The sequence below is a fragment of the Prionailurus bengalensis genome, chromosome C1 (genome assembly GCF_016509475.1).
Source record: "Prionailurus bengalensis isolate Pbe53 chromosome C1, Fcat_Pben_1.1_paternal_pri, whole genome shotgun sequence".
Lineage (NCBI taxonomy): Eukaryota > Metazoa > Chordata > Mammalia > Carnivora > Felidae > Prionailurus > Prionailurus bengalensis.
In genome coordinates this window covers 51,144,049-51,164,566 of record NC_057345.1, presented here as the reverse complement: position 1 = coordinate 51,164,566, position 20,518 = coordinate 51,144,049, and the positions used below count along the sequence as shown (strand labels likewise).

The following is a 20,518-nucleotide window of genomic DNA, read 5'->3' as shown; positions in this document are numbered from 1 at the left end:
GGTGTTACATGAGAACAGACGATTTAACCTGAAGAAGTCCTTATGGATGCAAATAGTTGAAGGACTGACTTGTTCTCAGCATTCACTGCTGGAGTCAAGAAAATCAATGGTGCTTTGGTGTGATGAACTTTGTCATCACAATGTCCCCTGATAGTCTGGGCTGCCCTGAAAAGTCATGTGTCCCACCCCTCTCAGAGGATGTACACCAATGTTCCTTTTGATATGGCCCTTTTTCCTTACTAGCTTTTATCCAGTCTATGAAGAATATGGTATTTCCTCACCTGACATGAGCTTTTGAAAGTGAAGCACTTTTACTCATGTTTGTAAAGCACTAAACAGTTTTCAGGTGGAAAAGAGCAGGAGCTGTACATGACTACATGTTCCAACTCTCTCTGATCCTCCTGTATCTGAAGGCTGACACATATGAGGTAGCTTAAATAATACAGAAGACACAACTCCTTGATATCTCTGGCTTCGGCAAGCTTTACTAGTATCTATTTGAATAATGCAAGGTTCTTTCTTAATGTTGAGGCAGTTGTATATTTTATCCTTCAAAACCTTCAGTATTCATAATTTCCAATTAGTACCCTGATCCGGCAAATTCCTGGCCACTTCAGTTCAGCAGTTACCATGACTCAGAACCAGAAAAACAGTATAAGACTATTTTATTTTGCTGGTCTGTGGGCAGATTCCACAGCAGTAACTGAGATGAATACTGCAAATTGGAAACTATTTCCTCTACCTATTTCCTTGCAGACATTGGCTAAGTACACACTGATTTAATAACCTGGACTCTCAGCATGGCCGGAAGATTGTGAGAATCTCAGCTTTAATTTAGAGGCTGGGACATTTAGAAGAACTCTCATGTGAGAGCCTTAAGTCTAAATCACACATATTCGGCTTCACCACCCTGCAATTCTTATTAACATTGTGCTTCTTTTTTACATGTCTCCCAGCCAAAGACCAGTCCTCTCAGGGAGAGGAAGAGAAAGACCCTCCAAAGAGCCACCCCTACTCTGTGGAGACCCCATATGGCTTTCATTTAGACCTGGACTTCCTCAAGTACGTGGATGACATTGAGAAGGGAAACACCATCAAAAGGATTCCTATCCACAGAAGAGCCAAGCAGGCCAAGTTTAGCACTTTGCCCCGAAACTTCAGCCTTCCTGACAGCAGGGCTCGCCCCCATGCTGCTCTTCCCCACCAAAACTGGTCCCCAGTGGTGCCAAGGAAGGTGCCGCTGGGGACAGAGGAGCGAGCCCAGTCGTTGCCACCTGGTGAACATGTGCAAGCCTCCACCAGCGGGAGTGACGTGAGCTACCACAGGAAGGCCCTGCTGGCGGAGACAGCCAGACATTTGGAGGCTGCAGCCCCCAGGGAGGCTGAGCTGGCCTCCGGGAGTGGACGGCCCCAGCTCTTGAGGGCATCCAGCATGCCAGCCACACTGCTGCAAAACAGGGCCTCTGAGGACCCAAGCCTAAACTCAGGTCCCCCCACACCTCCTGCCCTCCCTCCCCTTCATGGTGAAGGCAATGTCTGTGATGGCACCTTTGGCCCTGCAGATGGATTTGCGGGCTTTCAAAACTCCACCCCACGAGCAACAACTCAACCCAAAGTCAGAGAGTTTGGGGACCTGGTGCCAGGGATTCCAGAGCTGGTCCAGGAAGGCGCTGAGCCTCCAGAGGATGCAGATGATGAGGAGGCTCCAAATCACCTCTCTTTCCCAAGTCCTCCCTTCTCATCCCAGGATGCACTGATAGTTCTCGAGGATGAAGAAGATGAACACAAAACCCAAGAAGCAGAGGTAGTGGTCACCCCTGGATCCCCAACACCAAGTCCCCCACCTCTGCCATCACCCATCCCTGAGAACGAGTTCCCCCTAGAAGAAATAGAGCTCAACATCAGCGAGATCCCACCCCCACCACCTGTGGAGATAGACGTGAGAAGCATTGGCGTCCGGGTCACGGAGGAAAGCCTGGGCCTCCCCACGATGGATCCCGTCAGCATCTCCAGCCTGAAGCAACAGCTGTCTGCCCTTGAGGGTGAGCTATCTGGAAGAACTGAGGAACTGGCCCAGGTCAGAGCTGCCCTCCAGCAGCAGGAGGAGGAAATCAAGGCTAGAGGGCAGAGGATTCAAGAACTAGAGTGCACTGTAGCTCAACTGGCAGATAAGCTTAGCCATGAGAACGCCAAAGATGCTCAGGGCCAGACTGATGCTGTGGTCAACACTGACCCCCTCCATGGACTCTTGACCAGGGAGTTGTGTGACAAGAGCATTGAGGTCAACCTTCTGGGCAGCACAGGATCTGAAAGCTGGAGGGCTGGAGGAGAGGAGAATGGGCTCTTATGGGGGCAGGACAGCCACAAACCGGGGGATCGGAGCCCAGCAGAATTCATGCCACCATCTCAGCTCTCACTGCCACAAGGACCCGAGATGGTCCTCACGCCCTCTTTACATAGCTGCCTATCCACTGAGCTGAGGATCGAAGAAACAGGCTCTGAGCTTGAGGGGGACCCTCAGGTGGGAGCCAAGGGTCTGGGCAAGGGACCAGGAGGCTCTCCATGGAGCAGTGATAGAAAGACTCCCCCGGCAGGGAGGGAGGAGGCCAGTTCAGAGCTGCCAGGGAAGGAGCGCCCAGGGAGGCCACCAAGTTCACCAACAGATGCCACTATTGGGCAATATGTTAAGAAGATCCAGGAACTCCTGCAGGAGCAATGGAGCTGCCTGGAGCACGGGTACCCGGAGCTGGCCAGTGCCATCAAGCAGCCTGCCTCCAAGCTCAGCAGCATCCAGAGCCAGCTACTCAGCTCCCTCAACCTGCTGCTGTCTGCCTACTCGGCCCATGCTCCACCCCGGAAGGAGCCCCCGGCCCCCGCCTCCTCTCCACCGATGGGTAAATACTGGTCCCGGACACAGGGAACCATTTCTCCTCTACCTGGCGAGTCAAAGGGAAAAGGGATTTTAATTGCATGCATATATATGTATTTTTAAAAGGTTTAAGCAGCTCGGGGAACCCAGTGGAATAAAAACCCATCTATGTAACAGTGGAGGCTCTGTGCCCCTACTCTTGTCCTTGCTCTAAGGTTGGGCCTGACTGCAGGCTGTGCAGGCCTGTACAGTTGTGCAGATAGCACAGGGCACAAAGATGCCGGCCAGGGAAGTTAAACGGGAGCTGAAATTCAGCCCACACTCACTCGCCAAGTCTGCAGCACTGTGTCCAGCCAGAGGGGTGCCTGTTTCTCATTTGCATGGCGCAAAGGCAATGTCTAGGGCAAGAATGGCCCTGACTATGTGTACTCTAAACCTCAGCCTGCCTTCGCTGTTTCCTGGGCTCTTGCATTCCTGTGGTCCTCTCTGGTTCTTGCACAATAGAGGTTTTCTCTAGCCTGGTTTTGAAGGAGCATGATGTTGAGATCGGAAATATTTCACTGAATACTTTGTGTGTGTGTGTGTGTGTGTGTGTGTGTGTGTGTGTGTGTGTAAGAGAGAGATTGAATGATACATGTGGAAGTCGACCCTTTGGCTGAGCACACTTCCTCTTGTAAGAGATCACACACTTTTCTGTTGCATAAAGTGGAACCATATTTTGCTTTGCTCAACGAGTGGGGCCGCAAGTCTGCTTCCTGCCGCAGATCACAAACTGGCTGCTTTTTCCTGATGTCGGTGCTATTTCCAGTCTTGCCCATTGGAAAATGCCTCCCATAACTGTGAGCACAGCAAAAGAAACCATGTTCTCGTTCACGTGTCGCTCTACCTGCCCTGCATCGCAGGTGTCAACTGGCTTGTGAGCCAGGAAAGACCACTGAGGTGCCCTCCGGCAGAGGTGGGTGTTGGAGCAGAGGTCATGTGAATGGACCATTCTGCCATTCACTGAGCAAGTCTGAGCCTCAGATTTCCCTCCCATAAAACAGGGATGATAATGGCACACACACCACATGGCTCTTCTGGAAGAGTGCCACTAATTCCACTCCATCATCCACACTCAGAAAGGCTTTGTGGACAGGGACAGGTCAGCTGGTGTTGACCAGAAGGCCAGGCCTCCTCAAAGACCTTCACAATATTTGATTTACATTATCTAGTGCTCTGTCCCTTTCTACCCCCTCACATACCTTCAGTGTGTATCCGCTCAAAGCAAGAGTACCGGTTTTGCTGCATTCTGGGGCATCCCCAAGATCATTCTAACCTGTGATGTTGTGTCTGCCTAGAGATCTCCCCGTCGACCAGCCTTAAGTCCATAATGAAAAAGAAAGACTATGGCTTCCGTGCAGGAGGTAATGGGACCAAAAAGAACCTTCAGTTTGTTGGGGTTAACGGTGGGTAAGCATCGCTCGTGAAGCCCAGACTGCCCCCTCCACACTTCCCATCCCGCTGTTGTCCTTAGTGCTCTCTTTTCCTAGGGGGAAGCATCTGGTTCTCATTTTTCTTCAAGGGAATTAATAGCCCTTTAAAACTCCATCTTGGGTTTGCATGTGTTTGGCTCCTTGCCAGCTGTGGTGGTCTGTCGGATCCCGTGCTTTTAATGTCTCGGTGTTGGTGCCCCCGGGCCAGGATTCCAGGTGGCTTCTGGGAATTTGGGGAGCACATGGGCCCTTTACAGAAGACATTTAACCTGCACAACAAACACTGAAACCAGGACAAACTCTTAGTTTGTTGAACTTCAAATTTCATCCATTTAGGTTTTTTTCTTCCTTTTAACTAACTTACTGCAAACCAATCCAACATCTTTTAGTGTGAAGAAAAGCAACCAATGCCTATTGACTCAGAACATGAATCAAACCTTATATATTCTAGAGAGTAAATCAGCAGCTTTAGAATATTTTCTTTTTTTTTTTTAATTTTATTTTTTGAGAAAGAGTATGAGTGGGGTAGGGTCAGAGAGAAAGGGAGAGAGACAGAATCCCAAGCAGGCTCCAAACTGCCAGCACAGAGCCCGACTCAGACCTCAAATTCACAAAACAGTGAGATCCAAGAGTCGGACACTTAATGGACTGAGCCACTGGTGTCTCAGACGCCCCTGGATTCAGAGTATTTTCTAGACCAGTCATCCAACAAACATTTATTAAATGTCGACAAATGTATTAGGTGTCAGTCATAAAAAAAGTGAAATAAATCATGGTCCCTGCCCTGAGCTCATAGTTTGGACAGGGCAGGGAGAAGACAAGAAGTAAAGAGAAAATGCTGATATGCTGAGATGTGTAGAGGAAGAAGTGTAGGCCTAAAGGAGGGGCACATGACCCAGCCAGTGGTGGCCCCAAAGGGGTCGGAACCCCTGCTTAATTCAGGTCAGATCAGAAGGAAGACACCAGGTTCAAATAAGAGCGATGGCACTGTTGCAGGTTCTGCAAGGAAAACGTCAGATATAAGGAAATGGGATGTCATAGGAGGCTGCCGTTCTCATTGCCACTAACGTCAGCTTTCGCTGCCGTTTTCAGCTTTCGCCAGCTCATGCACAGGAAAGGAGAATCAGCCTAATCTCAAAGTCTAAAAGCAGGTTCTCTCTCTCCCCTTCTGAAATGCCCCTGACAGTGCCTGCCCTGTGCCCAAACCTGGAAGTCAATCTTGCAGCTAGAGCTTGCCTCAGTGTCTGCCATTGGCTCCTGTCTCTCTTCCCTAAAATGTGCCAAGTTGGGCCCATGCTGGGGCCCTTGCATTTGCTATCTGTCCTTCCATCCATCTCCCCCACCTCTTAAAGTGCTCCTGTCCCAGATATTCTTCAGTATTTGTCACTTTAGTCCAATGTTTCTCAACCTTGGCTGCACCTTGGAAACCCTGGGGGAGCCTTCAAAATACCAACGTCTGAGTCCCCTCCCTGAAAACGCCAGTTTAATTAGTCTGGGGTGCAGCACAGATATTGGGAATTGATATCCCCTCAAGTGATTATAATGTGCAGCCAGGGTGAAAAAAACTTCTGCTCTAATTAATGTAGCCCCTCCTCCCATTACTCAATCCCATGGTCCTTTATTATCTTACTCATTGTTCTTATCACTATGTAATTATACTGTTTACACGTTTACTTTCTGTTGTTTTCCTATTAGAATATAAACTCAATTAGGACAGGTACTTTGGTATAGCATTTACAACAGTGTGTGACACATAGTAGGTGCTCAATAAATTTCTGTTGAATGAATGAACTGACATCCAGGTGAAGTCTTTATGGAAGCAACTGTAAGACAAGAACAGCTTGGTAAATGTAGTATGTCCCCTACTCCCTTAATCACAAAAGTAAAAGGTGGTTCCAAGCACAATAGAAGAAATATCTGGTTTAAACAAGACAGAATGTGAACACGCCAAGGAGCAGGCTGGGTTTGCAAATCCAGTGAGCACAGAGGCCTTCCATAGGGGCCATCATTCAGAGAAAGGGCATGAGGGGGTTCTGTGGAAGCCGTGGCCACTGGTCTCCCCTGGTCTCTGTGGCAGTGTCCAATGGCCCCAGCACCTGAAATCTTCATCCTAACTGCAGCATCCTCTTTCGGGGTCTCCTGTTGACTATCAGCAGAAGGATCGATAACTCTTCCAGGACTTCTCTTCATGGTCTGTGGTCTGTCACCTCAGTGGAGTTGCACATAATTGAATATAAGGATCACTCCTGGGGAGGAGGGGCCACAAGTCAAGGGGCCCGTGCCCTTGCTTTTGCTGTTGCAAGTAATAGCTAAAACAGGCTGCAGCCAGGAAAGGCAGATGCTGGGTTCAGGTACCCTGACTGTTCAGGTTTCCCATGGAACCCTGCTGGGAGTAGATACAGATGGGTCCCTCCTTTCAGAGGTCAGCTGGGCTAGAACAGGGGAGCTAAAGGGAAGCCTCATAATCACCTGGAGACGTGATGATTTCTCATTCAACTCAGAGGATCCAGGGTGGGAGTGGGGATGTTTGCCTAGATCTAGGCCCCTCTCTAGACAACACGTTAGGATTCCCGAAAAAATGCTTCTGTGAGAATCTTGGATTGCTTGTCTGAATCCTCCAAATGCATTGGCCAATTAGGGTATGGGCTATTTACATGTTCACTACAAAGAGCTCAGTTAATTATCTTTTCTCCCAAAATGGCCTCTGGTGTTAAAGCCACAGCTCTTAACCACATCTTTCTCTGACATAAGGTTCCTGGGAGTCCCCTCACCCGGGTCTGCAGGTATAGAGAATGGAGATGTGGTTTAGCAAACTGGGAATTATTATCTGAAGCCCACCTGGTTCTTATATGTGTTGACCTGGGCACCGGGTAGGAAGCACAGAATGAGTGACCTTTGTCTTGTTCTCCAGCTATGAGACCACCTCAAGCGAGGAGACCAGCGGTGAGGACAGCTCCCCGGAAGACTTGTCTGACAGCGAGGCCGAGAAGAAATGTGATGGCACAGAACACAAGCGGGGCAAGGAGGCCCACCCTGGCTGCAAGGCCGGGCAGGGCATCCCAGAGGGCACCAGCACCTCAGGCCAGGACGGTGGGCCTCCTGAAGACCTCCCCCATCCCAAGGCTGAGAGGTGGGTCAGATGGGCACGGATGGGAGCACTGATCCTCCGAGAAAGAGCAAGGGCATTTCTTCACCCTTTTATTCCATTATTTGTTCATTTGTTCATCTTTCTCTCCGTTCACCAGATTTACTGAGTTTCTAATCTATGCTAGGCACAGACGTAACTCCTGCCTTCATGGGATATCCTGTCATAGAGCTCTACATGCAAAGCTAACATGGTCCCAGCACTAGAAATGCGAAGGACTTTACATGTACTATCTTAGATAATCCTTCTAATTATCCTGCAAGGTAGAAATTATTATAATCCCAACTTTACAGATGTGGAGACAGAGGCTTAGAGAAGTTAAGTGACGCAGCTAGCAGAGCAGGGATTCTGACCCAGATCTTTTCTGATTCTTACCCATATGCTTTTCTGCCTCTCCCGTTGGCCATGTTGACATAACCCTGTCTTTGAAAGAGATGCGAGGTCATGTCACATGATGAAAAGAGTACTGTCTTTGGAGTTGGACACACTTGGATTCAAATCCTATGTCTGCCACAGGGTCACTTTACACAAGGCACCTAAACTGTGGTTGCCTCAGTTTCCTCATTTGGAATAATGTGGATAACAGCCACCTGATAGGTTTGACCTGAGGACTGGATGAGAAAAAATATGTAAAATGCCTAGCACAGTGCCTGCCACACAGTAGGCTCTCAAGAAATAGTGGAAATAAGGATAGTAAGTACCATAATCATCACTACCACACCCAGCCAGGGGTAGCGACGAGCAGTGAGTGGGATCTGACTGCTAAGTGGGTACACAGGGCTGCTCCAACATGGCAGCACTATAAAGACGTGATGAGGGTAGAGCTTCCTGGTGACCAATACCATTAAGTCCTACCCTGGGATGGTCTGTCTGCCCTTATACTAACACGGGAAGAGTGCTCATCATTGAGTGCATCCCAGCTTAACTGATTTTCATTTTATTGACTCTGTTAGCATTGATGGTACCCTTCATGAAAGAACAACCTGACAAAATTTGCTAGTATGGATTGGGTTCTTTGGGTTTTTCAAGTCACTGAGGCAGAAAATGTTTTAGCCAAAGTCAGGAAGACAGCCCTTCCTTTCCCGGCATGTCAGGAATTGCAGTTAGGCCCATGGCCCCCAGAATGCTTTGGTGATCTACTCCCTCCTCCTGAAAACAGCAGGATTAAAAGGGCAATGTGCTTGACTCACTCTTCAGAAGAGTTCAGAAGCCAAGCCTCATTGTGGGAGGCTGTATTCAGTGTAATATCCCTTGTCCTGGGAAGTTGCTTAGTGTGGGTGTTTCAGCTGCTGAGAAGCGAAAGTCAAGGTAGGGGATTACTTTCTTTTTTATTAATATGAAGACATATATATATATATGTATTTTATTTTCCTCTTTAGATATAAGCCTTCAGAAGAATTCCTCAGTGCATGCCGGGCATTGAGCCAACATCTGCCAGAAAGTGGGGCCACCACCGACCAACTCTTGGTACTGTGATTTTTCACTGTCATGGAAGGATGTCCGTGCTGTTTAAGCTGTTAGTTCCAGCTCGGTGACTTTGGTCTCCCGCCTGAGGCGGCAGTGTGGGTGTGCACGGAGTCCCTTTCCTCTGGGTGCCTTCATTTGCCCAAACTCTGCCGCCTAGGTGATGGGTTATGCTGGGAGAGGGGAACCGATGCATTTGCACCAGGAAGCAGCCTGGTGCTCGGAGGCACTACCGAGGGTTATCAGGCGCTGCACCTGAATGTCAGGTGTACAACAATCAACAAAACAAAACTGTGTGGCTTAGGCTCAAAATCACCTCACAATTGCTGTGGGCAGAGTGAAGAGCGTGTGGAATGGGAACCGGGATTCTAGTCCCAAGACCTCTGTGAGATCTTGAGCAAGTCAGTTCACCTCATTAATAAAATGAAGGTGGGCGGTGGGCAGCATGTTTCATTACCCTCAAGCCCTGGTATTTAATTCTGTAGTCTATACTGTTTTTCTTGACGTGTACCTATGGGTTGAGAGACCAAAAGCAAGAAAATATATCTGTTGGCACCTTAACACCTTCATGGCCCACAGAGATGTAAACAGATAACCATTGGGTTCTACTTTTACTCAAGAAATACTGGCACAGACACATTTTCCCAAGTCATGAGAGCCAGCTGGTAAGCCCCAGTGTGTAACAACCCATAAGCATTTTAGAGCCCATTTTGTTCTCCCTTGCAGAAGAGGCTTAGGGGTAAAAAATGATCGATTCAGCCCAACCCATCTTGATTATTCTATCTCAGCTGATTTGGCAAACAACTGTTCCCAGATTGTTAAAAAAACAGTGTGTGATGTGGATGGATGTTGATCAAAACTCCTGTTACTTATTCTGAGTTACAGAATAAGTAGTTCTGAATGAATTACAGAACTAAGCTGTATGTTCCTTAATATTAGGATCTTTCTCCAGATTCTCCTGAAGATTCCACAGGAAAGGGAGATATTCTGATATATAAAAAATGTTTCAGCCACAAAAGAATCCACTGTTTCTGCCTAGAAGACATAGGGTAACCTGGATGGCTCAGTTGGTAGAACATGCAACCCTTGATCTTGGGGTCGTGAGTTCAAGCCCCACACTGGGCATAGAGTTTACTTAAAAATAAAGTAAATAAGAAACAGAAAAAGAAAAGTGACGGAGGATGTGCAAACCTGACACCACACCCATGTTAGGTTCAAAGTACCCCCGACCCCAACCCCACCTTCGACACAAAGCAGGTTGTACAAAGACCTCACTGTGTACAGCCAGGGACAGGTTAGGGACCCAGCCCTCTTTTCAGCCACATTTTATAGTTGAGACAGGAAGGTTCAAAATGACTACATGACTTCCAAGGTCATACAACTGAGCCAGGACTTAAGCCTGGCTACATTGGCTTAAGTGACTCCAACTCCAGTCCCTTTCCAGAATGAGTGTGAAGTCACATCCCCATGGTTTCTCCTCCCCCTTACATAAATAACTTAAACATGTTCTATTTTAAACATGTAGGTCATGTAACACAGAGAATCGATGTCATTTATGTCTGGAATTCTCCTCATCGATGGTTCCAAAGGAGCTAAATACTGCAGATAGTGAGGTCCTGCCATGGGTTGTTAAATCATTTTCTCTGAAGGTTCTAGCAAAGCTTAAAAGCCAAAAATAATTCAAGCACAGCTGTTTGGGTTTTATTTTCTAGCATAAATTGGCCATGTTGTTGATCTTAGCTTTCAGCATGCATTTTTCCCATTAGTAAAATGTTGTGACTTGCTAGTTATGGCTATTGAAAACACACAAAAGTCCTGATAGAGTCTGGGCTAAGGTCAATATTGGCTGGTTATATGAAAGACAGGGCCTCAGTTATCCCGTGCATACAAGGGACGCAAGCTAAACTTACAGTAGATTCAAACTGTCACCTAGGACACTGTCACCAGTTATTGTTTGCTCTCCCAGTCCTCTTTCTACCTCACATGGGGGGCTCATCACACAGGTGCAAACTCAACCCCACTAGCTCTGATCCCTCCAGGAGTAAGTCACATGGAGTTACAGGGAGCTGAAGGGATAGCTGTGAAGCATCCAAAGCTGACTTTTCCTAGTGGGAAGGAACACCCCAGCTGGAGCACCCCAGGCCAGGTAATCTCCTGGAACTGGAATCTGTTGGTATTTCAGAGGCAGAGCCTGAACACCATCAGTCAAGAGTGGTTCCGCGTCTCCAGCCGGAAGTCGTCTAGCCCTGCTGTGGTGGCGGCCTACCTCCGTGGGGTCCAGCCCCACTCCCCACACTTCCTGAAGCTGCTTGTGAACATGGCAGATGGCAACGGGAACACGGCTCTTCACTATAGCGTGTCTCACTCCAACTTCTCTGTGGTGAAGCTGCTGCTGGAGACAGGTCAGAAACAGGTGCATCTGCACAGCCCGGGTCCCTCCTTGAAGGGCAACTTTTGTAGCCACTTCCTTCCAGGGAGGTGATGCTTCACTGTCCTGAGTTCCTCCTGTATTCTAGGAAGTGGACTAGACCACCGTGCCTTTGTTATGTCACTTATTCTTCACAACGCTCTTGTGATGTAGGTATTACTACCCTCACGTTGCTGTGTGGGACAACATCAAGTGGCCTAGGAGTGATGGCGTGGACAGGTGGGTGATGGGGCTGACTGAAGGCATGTCCAGGTCCCGTGTCATCTAGGAGTTCAGGAAGGCTGTATGTGGGATATCTAGGAGAGTATCTATAGGAGATTTAACACCCCAAATCATCCTCCGCAGAGTAGGCCCTCTACTAAGCCCCTGGCAAATGAGGTCTCACTTAATCCCCGTAACTCCTGTCAATAGGGATGATTACTCCGATTTTTTATAAGTGATGCAAGTGATGCTCAGAAAAGTCAATAGGCTTTTGTGTGATCCCAAGATCACATAATGACTAAGTGTGCTGCTGGGGTTTAAAATTGATACAACTGACTTGTTCTTCCCATTCCTGGCATCCAGGAATTAGAGCACATGCTAGATCTGTAAACCTTATGTAGGAGGCTAGAGGAGGAGTTTAAGTGGGCATCGGGGAGTCTCAGTTCTAGATCCAACAGCTTTCCCCCAACTTGGATCTTATCCACCCTGCCTTAAATTCCTCCCACGGCTTTCCATGTCTCTTAAGATGAAAGGCAACTTCCTCAGCCTGGCCTTCAGAAATTCGAGAAGGCCTGACTGCTGCCTGCATTTGCTCCCTCGGCCACCACCATGCATTCTCTTTCCATCCACTCCAGTCAGATGGCCTCAAACTCACCATGCTCATTCCCTCCTTTTCTCTTTCTATCTGAACCCTTTTCCCTAAACCCTTATCTCATGACTGGCTCCTTCTCATCATTCCAATACTCCAAAGTTCCCTTAAGAAGCCTTGAAACTTTTTACTGGAATGAATAGGTGATGGACCTAATGACAGCCTAAAATTCTTTCCGCTTTCCACATCATCAGAGGAAGATAAATTCCCAACTCTGACATTGAGCCAATTTTACTAGATTTCAGTTCTTCATGGATTCATGGATACCACAAAAAGGGTAGCTCAACTGAGAAAGGCACATAATTCAATGGAACATGCCCCTGTGCGTGAAGAATCCAAAGACTGGAAATGTAGAGCCCTCATCTTCAAGTAGCTCAGACTTGCAGCCTGTTAGAAGTTCTCCAGGTGGGCCAGGCCAGAGAACAGACGCCCTAAGCTTTGGTTGTTGTGCACTTCTGCTGGTGTGGACTGAGAATCCATTCAGTTCTCACCAACCCTAAAGTGATCTGGAAGCTTTCTGTTTAACTTACTGATAGAGCTAAATAGCCATAAGCACAAAGAATGAAGATTTGCTGGAGAACGGGCTGAAGGTACCATTACTTTCCCTCAATGTAGAAGGGCTGTTGAGGGCCTTCTACTTAGGCTCCGAAACTTAGGCTCCCATCCCAGGCAGTTGTGAAGCATCCAGAAAGCACACTACAAACCGTAAGGGGCTACACTGAAGTGACTTGTCATTTTTGAGAATGGAGCCAGCGGGTGCACCTCTACCACCTTAGTCTTTTGTGATCCTTTATTTTTTTATTTTTTTATTTTTTTAGTATTTATTCATTTTTGAGAGACAGAGAGAGAGAGAGAGAGAACGAGCATTAGCAGGGGAGGGGCAGAGAGAGAGGGAGACACAGAATCCGAAGCAGGCTCCAGGCTCTGAGCTGTCAGCACAGAGCCCGACGTGGGGCTTGAACTCACGAACCATGAGATCATGACCTGAGCCGCAGTCAGACACTTAACCGACTAAGCTACCCAGGCACCCCATGTGATCCATCCTTTATTTTGCCAGAACGCTGCTGCAGGGGAGAAAGCTTGTTGAACTGGAGCGTGCTCAGTCATGAGTCTTTCTTCTTGACTCCAGAGAGGGTTGGCTTTACTCCCTAGGGGCTGCTCAGAAGAATTTGCTGTGAAAGCCCTGGGTGAAGCCCCTTTCTGAATCCCTGAGGAGGAGTCAGTCCTTACTCTGCTGAGCTACAAGTCATGTTCCTGAAGAGAGTAAAGAGAACTGTAACCTGAGGACTGTTTACACCTCTTAAAAGCAAACACAAGATAGTCAAGAGGTAAAAATAAAAAAGTCATTAACAAGGCAATGCAGATATTCCCATCTTTATCAAGGCCAAGTTGTGAGGCAATGTGTGGAGTTAGATTCAGCTTTCATAGCCCAGCTGGTCATGACAGTGGTCAGAGGGGCTTACTGATGATAAATGGACCAGACTGATTTTTTTGTATCCACTGGCATCCTGGCATCACAATGGCACATTTCTGAAAAATTGTTTGAGGTGGGGTGGAGCGAACGTCAAACAAATATGGTTTTTTTACCCCAAGTACAGAACTTGTAAATAAGTCACCCTAATTGTAGGTTTATGCATTTTTTCATAAACCATATTTGTTACAATGAATAGCTAAGTCTTCATGAGCAAGTAGCAAGGATACAGAAATAAGAATACTATACTAGTGAAACAGTAAGTGCTTACTGACTGTTTACAATGTGCTAGGTACTGTTCTAAGTTCTTTTGATATATTAACTCATTAAATTTCATGGTAACCCCATAGGTTCTATTATTATCCCCATTCTACAGAGGAAATGCTAAGAAAAACTAAATGACTTGATCTATAGAGATAGTTTTTTTATTGTCCAAAAGAGATACATAGCTTTTTTGGATAAGCAACAGTATGGGAAAGATTTTGTTTTCCACATGGTATTGCCCTTAGGAAGTGGGACTGTGGGCCATCTGGATGGCTCAGTCGGTGAAGCGTCTGACTTCGGCTCAGGTCGTGATCTCACAGTTCGTGAGTTCAAGCCTCAAGTCAGGCTCTGTGTTGACAGCTCAGAGCCTGGAGCCTGCTTCAGATTCTGTGTCTCCCTCTCTCTCTCTGCCCCTTCCCCACTCATTCTCATTTTCTCTCTCTCTCTCTCTCCCTCTTTCTCTCAAAAATAAATAAACATTTTAAAAAATTTATGAAATAAATTAAAAAAAAGAAGTGGGATCATTTATACAATAGGTAAGAAGCTGATGACCTATGTCACCTTTGGTGCAGCGAGATATGAATGCATACCCCCAGGGTTACAAAGCAGATATTTCCTTTGAGTTCTCAACTAATACCTTAAGTATTTAAATATTTAAAATGTGATATTTTTCATTCTACTTTGAAATGTATATTCTTAATTGCTTTAACCCAAATGTGTATGGAGGCCTCCCCCCTCCCCGATTTTTCAAATAAGATGCTTATTCCTGGAAAGATTTCCTGTGGTGTTTTTCATGCCACCTGGCACACTGCCCAACATATCACTAGGCCTTTGGAAAAGACATGAAAACGCTGCCACCAACTTAAGAGTTGTACACAGACCTAGAGTAAAGCCTAAAATGACAGTTGTGGCTGATGGGTGGCCAGGTGAGCGGTGGGTGAGAGCCAGACTTACCTGAGCTCTGGTCTCATTTCATCTTCACTCGGGCAGTTTATGAAGCTTCACCGACCTTCAGTAAAATGGGACCCTCATCTGTAAAATGGGAATCATGTCATGTGCTCTGCTTTAGGAAACAGTCCTGGTCATTTTACCCCTTGGCCATCTCTGACTCTACTACCTTGTTGGACCTTTCTTGCTGAGTAGCTTCAGGAAACTTGTAAAGAAAACTAGCCACTTTTAAAGGCTGCTAAAAATGTAAACACTGACTCCACCACTGGGAAAAGATCGCTCTGCTCCATGGCCTTTTAACTAGCAGGGAGTGCCCTGTTGAACTGTGCTCTGCTAAAGCAGAAGCTCACTCCTGCCCCCTCCCGCGCCCCCACCCCCCTCAAACCCGGGAGCTATCCCAGTGCCTACTGCTCCCCCTGCAGGTGTCTGCAATGTTGACCATCAGAACAAAGCCGGCTACACTGCCGTGATGATCACTCCCTTGGCTTCTGCAGAGACCGATGAAGACATGGCTGTCGTCTGGAAGCTCTTAAGAGAAGGAAATGTGAACATCCAAGCTACTCAGGTAAGAGGTGTGAACGTGATCCCCTCTTTAATAAATATGGGTACCTCTCAGTTTTATTCTGCCAGTGGGGTGAAAAATTGCATGTAGATCCCTGTAGAGTTTTTAACCCAAGAAGGCTGGGCCCTCCAAATGGCATCCGTCCAAAGCCTGTACATTTGGTTTCCTCAAAAGCTTCTGAGACCCAGACAGGCTAGGACAGAGGTCAGTGAGCTTGTAATCTGTGTCCTGGTCTGAAACTGGGCAAAGTCCATCTGGACCAGACTTCTTGAACAGTTAGCACCAGCAGGACATGAAAATGCTGAAAGGCATTTGTTGGTTGTGTAGAAAGCCTCTGCAGGTGATCAACCTCCATCATGAATTAGAAAGCAGTTCAAAGGGTTAGCATGTCTCTGTTTAGCTTCTGGGCCCCTCTACTTGAGAGGATATCATAGGGGCATGGTCCTTATCCCGAAGGGCTTTGAGTTAGACAAGGCTCCATATGGAACAATGGGAACTCCTCAAAAGACCACTTACCCATCTTTGACCAATATGAGAACAACAGAATGCATGCAACTCTCTTTCTCCCCAGAGTGATCAGAGATGTAGCTTAACTATCAAGAACTGTGAAGGGTCTGAGATTGTACTCTACTTTAATGCTAACAAGTTAGCATGCTACAGTGTTATGGATGCTGGCAGAAGACATGAAACTCCTGTGCCAGAGATGGACAGTGTATTACTCACAGCAGGAAGAGCAGCCATGGCATCGGTATTTACACCAGTTCCCTGAGCCCCAATACCCAATTCCCACAGGTGTGAGGAGGGTCAGATCCCTGTACATGGAGTAGGTTGTATTACTGGAAAGGAACCCTGAGCTTAGGGAACCTGAATCTTTTATATTGGATAGCGAGTATGTTTGCCCTTTGTTTTGGAGAAGACGCTATCTCTTTCTTCCAAGGCTGTTCACTATACAAGCATCTTTAAAAAGACAGTCTAGGGGTGCTTGGATGGCTCAGTCAGTTAAGCATCTGACTCTTGATCTCAGCTCAGGTCTGGATCTCAGGGTTGTGACTTCAAGGCCCGCACTGGGCTCCACGCTGGGTGTGGAGCCTACTTAAAAAATAAAATAAAGCAAAAAATAAAAAGACAGTCTAGAACAACAGAGCAGATAGTGTCTCACTCACAAAGTATGCAAAAAACTTAGAGACCCATAAGAAAGTGCCTCCCAACAATATATTTAACTCCCTTGTCCCCCCAACCCCCAGAAAGTGACTGCAGACAGTAGCCTACCCAGATAGCAAAGTCACTTTGCACACTTTATCTAATAGTGATCCTATTGATGGCAAGGAACAGACATTTGTAGATCACTTTCTGTTTTTCAAAGTATTTTCACCTAGAGCTCCTACCCCATGGGATTTAAGAAAGCTGCTTTCATTTTAAAATGTTTGCCATAAATATGTTAATTTTTTTCTAAATTGGCCCTCTTTTAAGAAGGGATGCTCATCAAAATCAAAATCAATGCCCTTTTTTTTATAGATGCTCTAGGAGAGCATGGGTCTCATCCCAGGTTGCTAAGGAGGGAAAGGAATTCATAACTGCCACTGCTCCCTTCAGCTCCCTCCAGGGCTTTTACATATTTCAGCTGCATATGAGCTGCAGGTACCAGGTAAATAGTGAATTAGGAGGCTGGGAGTCTCCTAGGCTAAGCTGTTTATTTCTCTTTGTATCTCCAGGATCAGCACCGTGCCTGGCATATAGCAGCACTCTGTAAATATCGTTGAATTAAATTGTATTGAACTGGACCAGGAGGGAGGTGAGGAAGGCAGGGGCCCCAAGCCAGGCATAGGGACAGACAAGAGGACAATCTACATAAGTCATCTGGCTTTAATACCACTTGGAGAGAGGGGTCTCCATGGAAATCTCCTGATCTAGTTAGGCCAGTAAAGAAAGAACCATTACTTCAGGGCTGAGTATAAGCAAACCAAAAGGCAAACAAGGCTTCTCTGGAAAGATCTATCTGGGTGCCAGAGAAATGGAGAACCAGGATACCTAAGAATACAATCCCACATACTGGGTATTTGTCACACATTATCGCTTATGCTCATAACAACAATAATAGCTAACACATGCACAGCACTTGTAAAGCACATGAGTCTCAGAACAGCCCCATGAGGCAGGTAATATTGTTGAGCATTCCCATTTCACTAGATCAGGAGAAGCCATTGAGAGGTTAACTCAATTCACATAGATAATAGTTAACTCAATTCACATAGATAATAAGTGACACAGCCAGGGTTTTCCTGATTGCAAACCTCCTTTCTTTTCTCTAAGTCCCAAAGTTCTGGGCAGGGAAGCATAATCCATCAGTGACCACAGACCGGCCCTTAATCAGTGAGCAAACATATCAGCAAACATGTCCTCAGCACTTTTTACATGTAGGACTTGGTGCTGAGAGCCACAGGGATCTGAAAGGAGGGAAAACATAGTCCTTGCCTCATTCTTACAACCTTAAAAAAGCCTGGTGTCCAGTGAGAGACAAGCCTGACCTACCTGGAACCCAGGAGAACCATAAGGGAAAAATATAATCAGGTCATTTAATAGGACTATGTACATAAAGGAAAATCTATGAGAAATAAATGGCCCATTTATAATCAGCAAAATTGCTACCATACGTTGTTCTATTTACACCCTTTATTTCACTGGATTCCCACAAAAGCCCTGTGAGGTACACAGGACAGATTATGATGATAATTTTTAAGAAAAGAAAAAGGCAAGATTCAGGGAATACAAGTGACAGGGCCAGAGCCACACACTAGCAAATAGGAGAACCAGGGCTTGGACTCACTTTCTGACTCAAGGCCACTGCCACATGCACTAATGATTACAGGGATGTGAACAGTTGTCAATGCCAGGGTACTTGGCTGGCTCAAGTCAGAAGAGTATGCAACTCTTGATCTTGGGGTTGTGAGTTGGAGCCCCATGTTGGGTGTAGAGATTATTTAAATCAGTAAAAAAAAAAAAAACAAAAAACCTTTAAAAAAAAGTTTAAATGGTGATAGATTAGCAATGACCATAGGACCATGAGGGCAGAGATCTTGTCAAGACAAGAGGGTTCTAGGTATCACTGAACTGAAAATACCAGGGGTGTTCTGAGTAGACCAAGCCTTCCTGCAGGAAGTTAGGCCAAGGCAGAGATTAAAAAACCACAGTACAGAAGCATTCAACCCTTCATTTACTCTATCATTCCATGTTTATCGGCATGTACTTGGTGCCAGGCACTGGGGAGACAGAGATGAAAAAGGCTTAGTCCCTGCCATCAAAAATTTCACAGTCCATGAGGAGAGAGATTGACAGGTTGCAATAACAAGTGGTAAGTGCTGTGTTGTGTATCCCGTGCCTGGGGTGTTAGCAGAGGGCTCTAGCGAGGATGTGGCATTTGACTAGTGTTTTGGCAAAGCAGAAGTTTGCCAGGTGGAGAAGGATGTGTCCATTACCAGGGGCAGGAAGAGATTCAGATTCAATGGTCATTTTCTGGAACCTTCTTGCCCAAGCATACCCAGGCTGGAGAGGGGATCCTCACCATTCCCCTGTGCTCTGTGTGGCAGGGAGGCCAGACTGCCCTGATGCTGGGAGTCAGCCATGACAGGGAGGACATGGTCCAGGCATTGCTCAACTGCCAGGCAGATGTCAACCTGCAGGACCACGAGGGATCGTCGGCCCTCATGCTGGCCTGTCACCACGGCAACGCCGACATGGTGCGGCTGCTCCTGGCACACCCGGCCTGCGACAGCAGCCTGACCGACAAGGTGAGACTTCCAGGCAATTAACAAGTAGGTGTTTCACTTCCCTTCCCGAAAAGTGCCTGCCCAGCCAGTAGAATTCAAGGAAGCACATGTCAGAAGCAATGGAATCAACCTCATAGCGCTGTTATGGGACTTAAATGAGATGATCTGTAGTAAATGCGGGGAGCCTTGGAGCTGGGAACCCCCAAATCCTAACCTTTCACACCATCCTGAGGAAATGTGCCCAGGCCTGGCCTTGGCCCTGAACTGGTCACAGCAACAACCGCATTTGGGCTTTGGAGCAGCACCTTGGACAAGGGAGCTCTGCTGCCCACGGGGACTTGAAAGGCTGGGGAGGAACCAAGTGCAAATTATGTCCACTCTCTGACAGTGATACACCTTACAGGGTGGTGCATATCATCAACCGGCCGGCTCGAGGTCACATTGCCAGGCACATGCTTCTTAAATAAACGTCTTTATAAGGTGATGGCGATGATGATCACAAAGATGATGGTGGTGACGGCTGGTGTGATAACAATGATGGTGGCCGGCATGTCTCTAGGGCTTGCTCAGTGCCCAGTACTGCACTAAGCATTTACCGAGGATCACGTTATTGAAACCCCACAACAACCTTATGAGGTTTGTCTCTGTTGACGCCACCCATTTGCTTGTAAGGAAACAGAGGCACTGAGTGGTTAAGTAACATACCCCAAATCACACAGCTAGTACAACCCAGCTCCATCAAACTCCTTAGAGTACTGTCAGGAGCCAAACCCTTTCCATGCGCTATCTCACTAATCCTCTCGATAATCTAGTGACGTGGATACTTTGATCCCCATTTTCACTGATAAAGAAACAGAGGCTTAGAGAGTTTATGTAGCTGTCATAAGGTCACAAGCTTCTGGTTCTTGGAGGAAGGACTCAAGCCCAGGTTCGACTTCAGTGTCCTTATTGTTGGAACTATAATGCTTTACACAGACTTGTCTATACTTTCTTAACACCCACAGTTTGAAGGGAAAAAGGCCTGGAAAGGGGAAGAGTCCCTCCCCTGCCCAAGGACAGCCCCCCTCACTGGGCCACATCTGAACTACCTGAGATTGTTCCATCAGTGACTCAAGCTGCTGGGTCCCTCACACCACACCCAAGAAGCTCACACCCTGGTCCAGTGTCTTTAGGTCCCCTGAGCCCCAACTCTACCCTACTTGTGGCCCACTCACCTGCTCCCTGCTTGGGTCACACCCCAATTTCCCAAAGGTGACTTGGGTGAGACATTTCATAGGGACA

At 47.0% G+C, this 20,518-nt stretch overlaps 1 protein-coding gene across 3 annotated transcripts in view; it reads left to right on the top strand.

Annotated features, from left to right (window-relative positions):
• KANK4 (KN motif and ankyrin repeat domains 4) overlaps positions 1-20,518 on the top strand; it is a 73,207-nt gene that overhangs the window by 47,717 nt on the left and 4,972 nt on the right. For all 3 annotated transcript variants that reach the window (XM_043575141.1, XM_043575142.1, XM_043575143.1), the window contains 7 exons: positions 957-2,894; positions 4,207-4,318; positions 7,253-7,471; positions 8,866-8,953; positions 11,133-11,352; positions 15,334-15,476; positions 19,058-19,258. In XM_043575141.1, the coding sequence (XP_043431076.1) occupies positions 957-2,894; positions 4,207-4,318; positions 7,253-7,471; positions 8,866-8,953; positions 11,133-11,352; positions 15,334-15,476; positions 19,058-19,258 (2,921 nt within the window). The remainder of the gene's footprint in view (positions 1-956; positions 2,895-4,206; positions 4,319-7,252; positions 7,472-8,865; positions 8,954-11,132; positions 11,353-15,333; positions 15,477-19,057; positions 19,259-20,518) is intronic.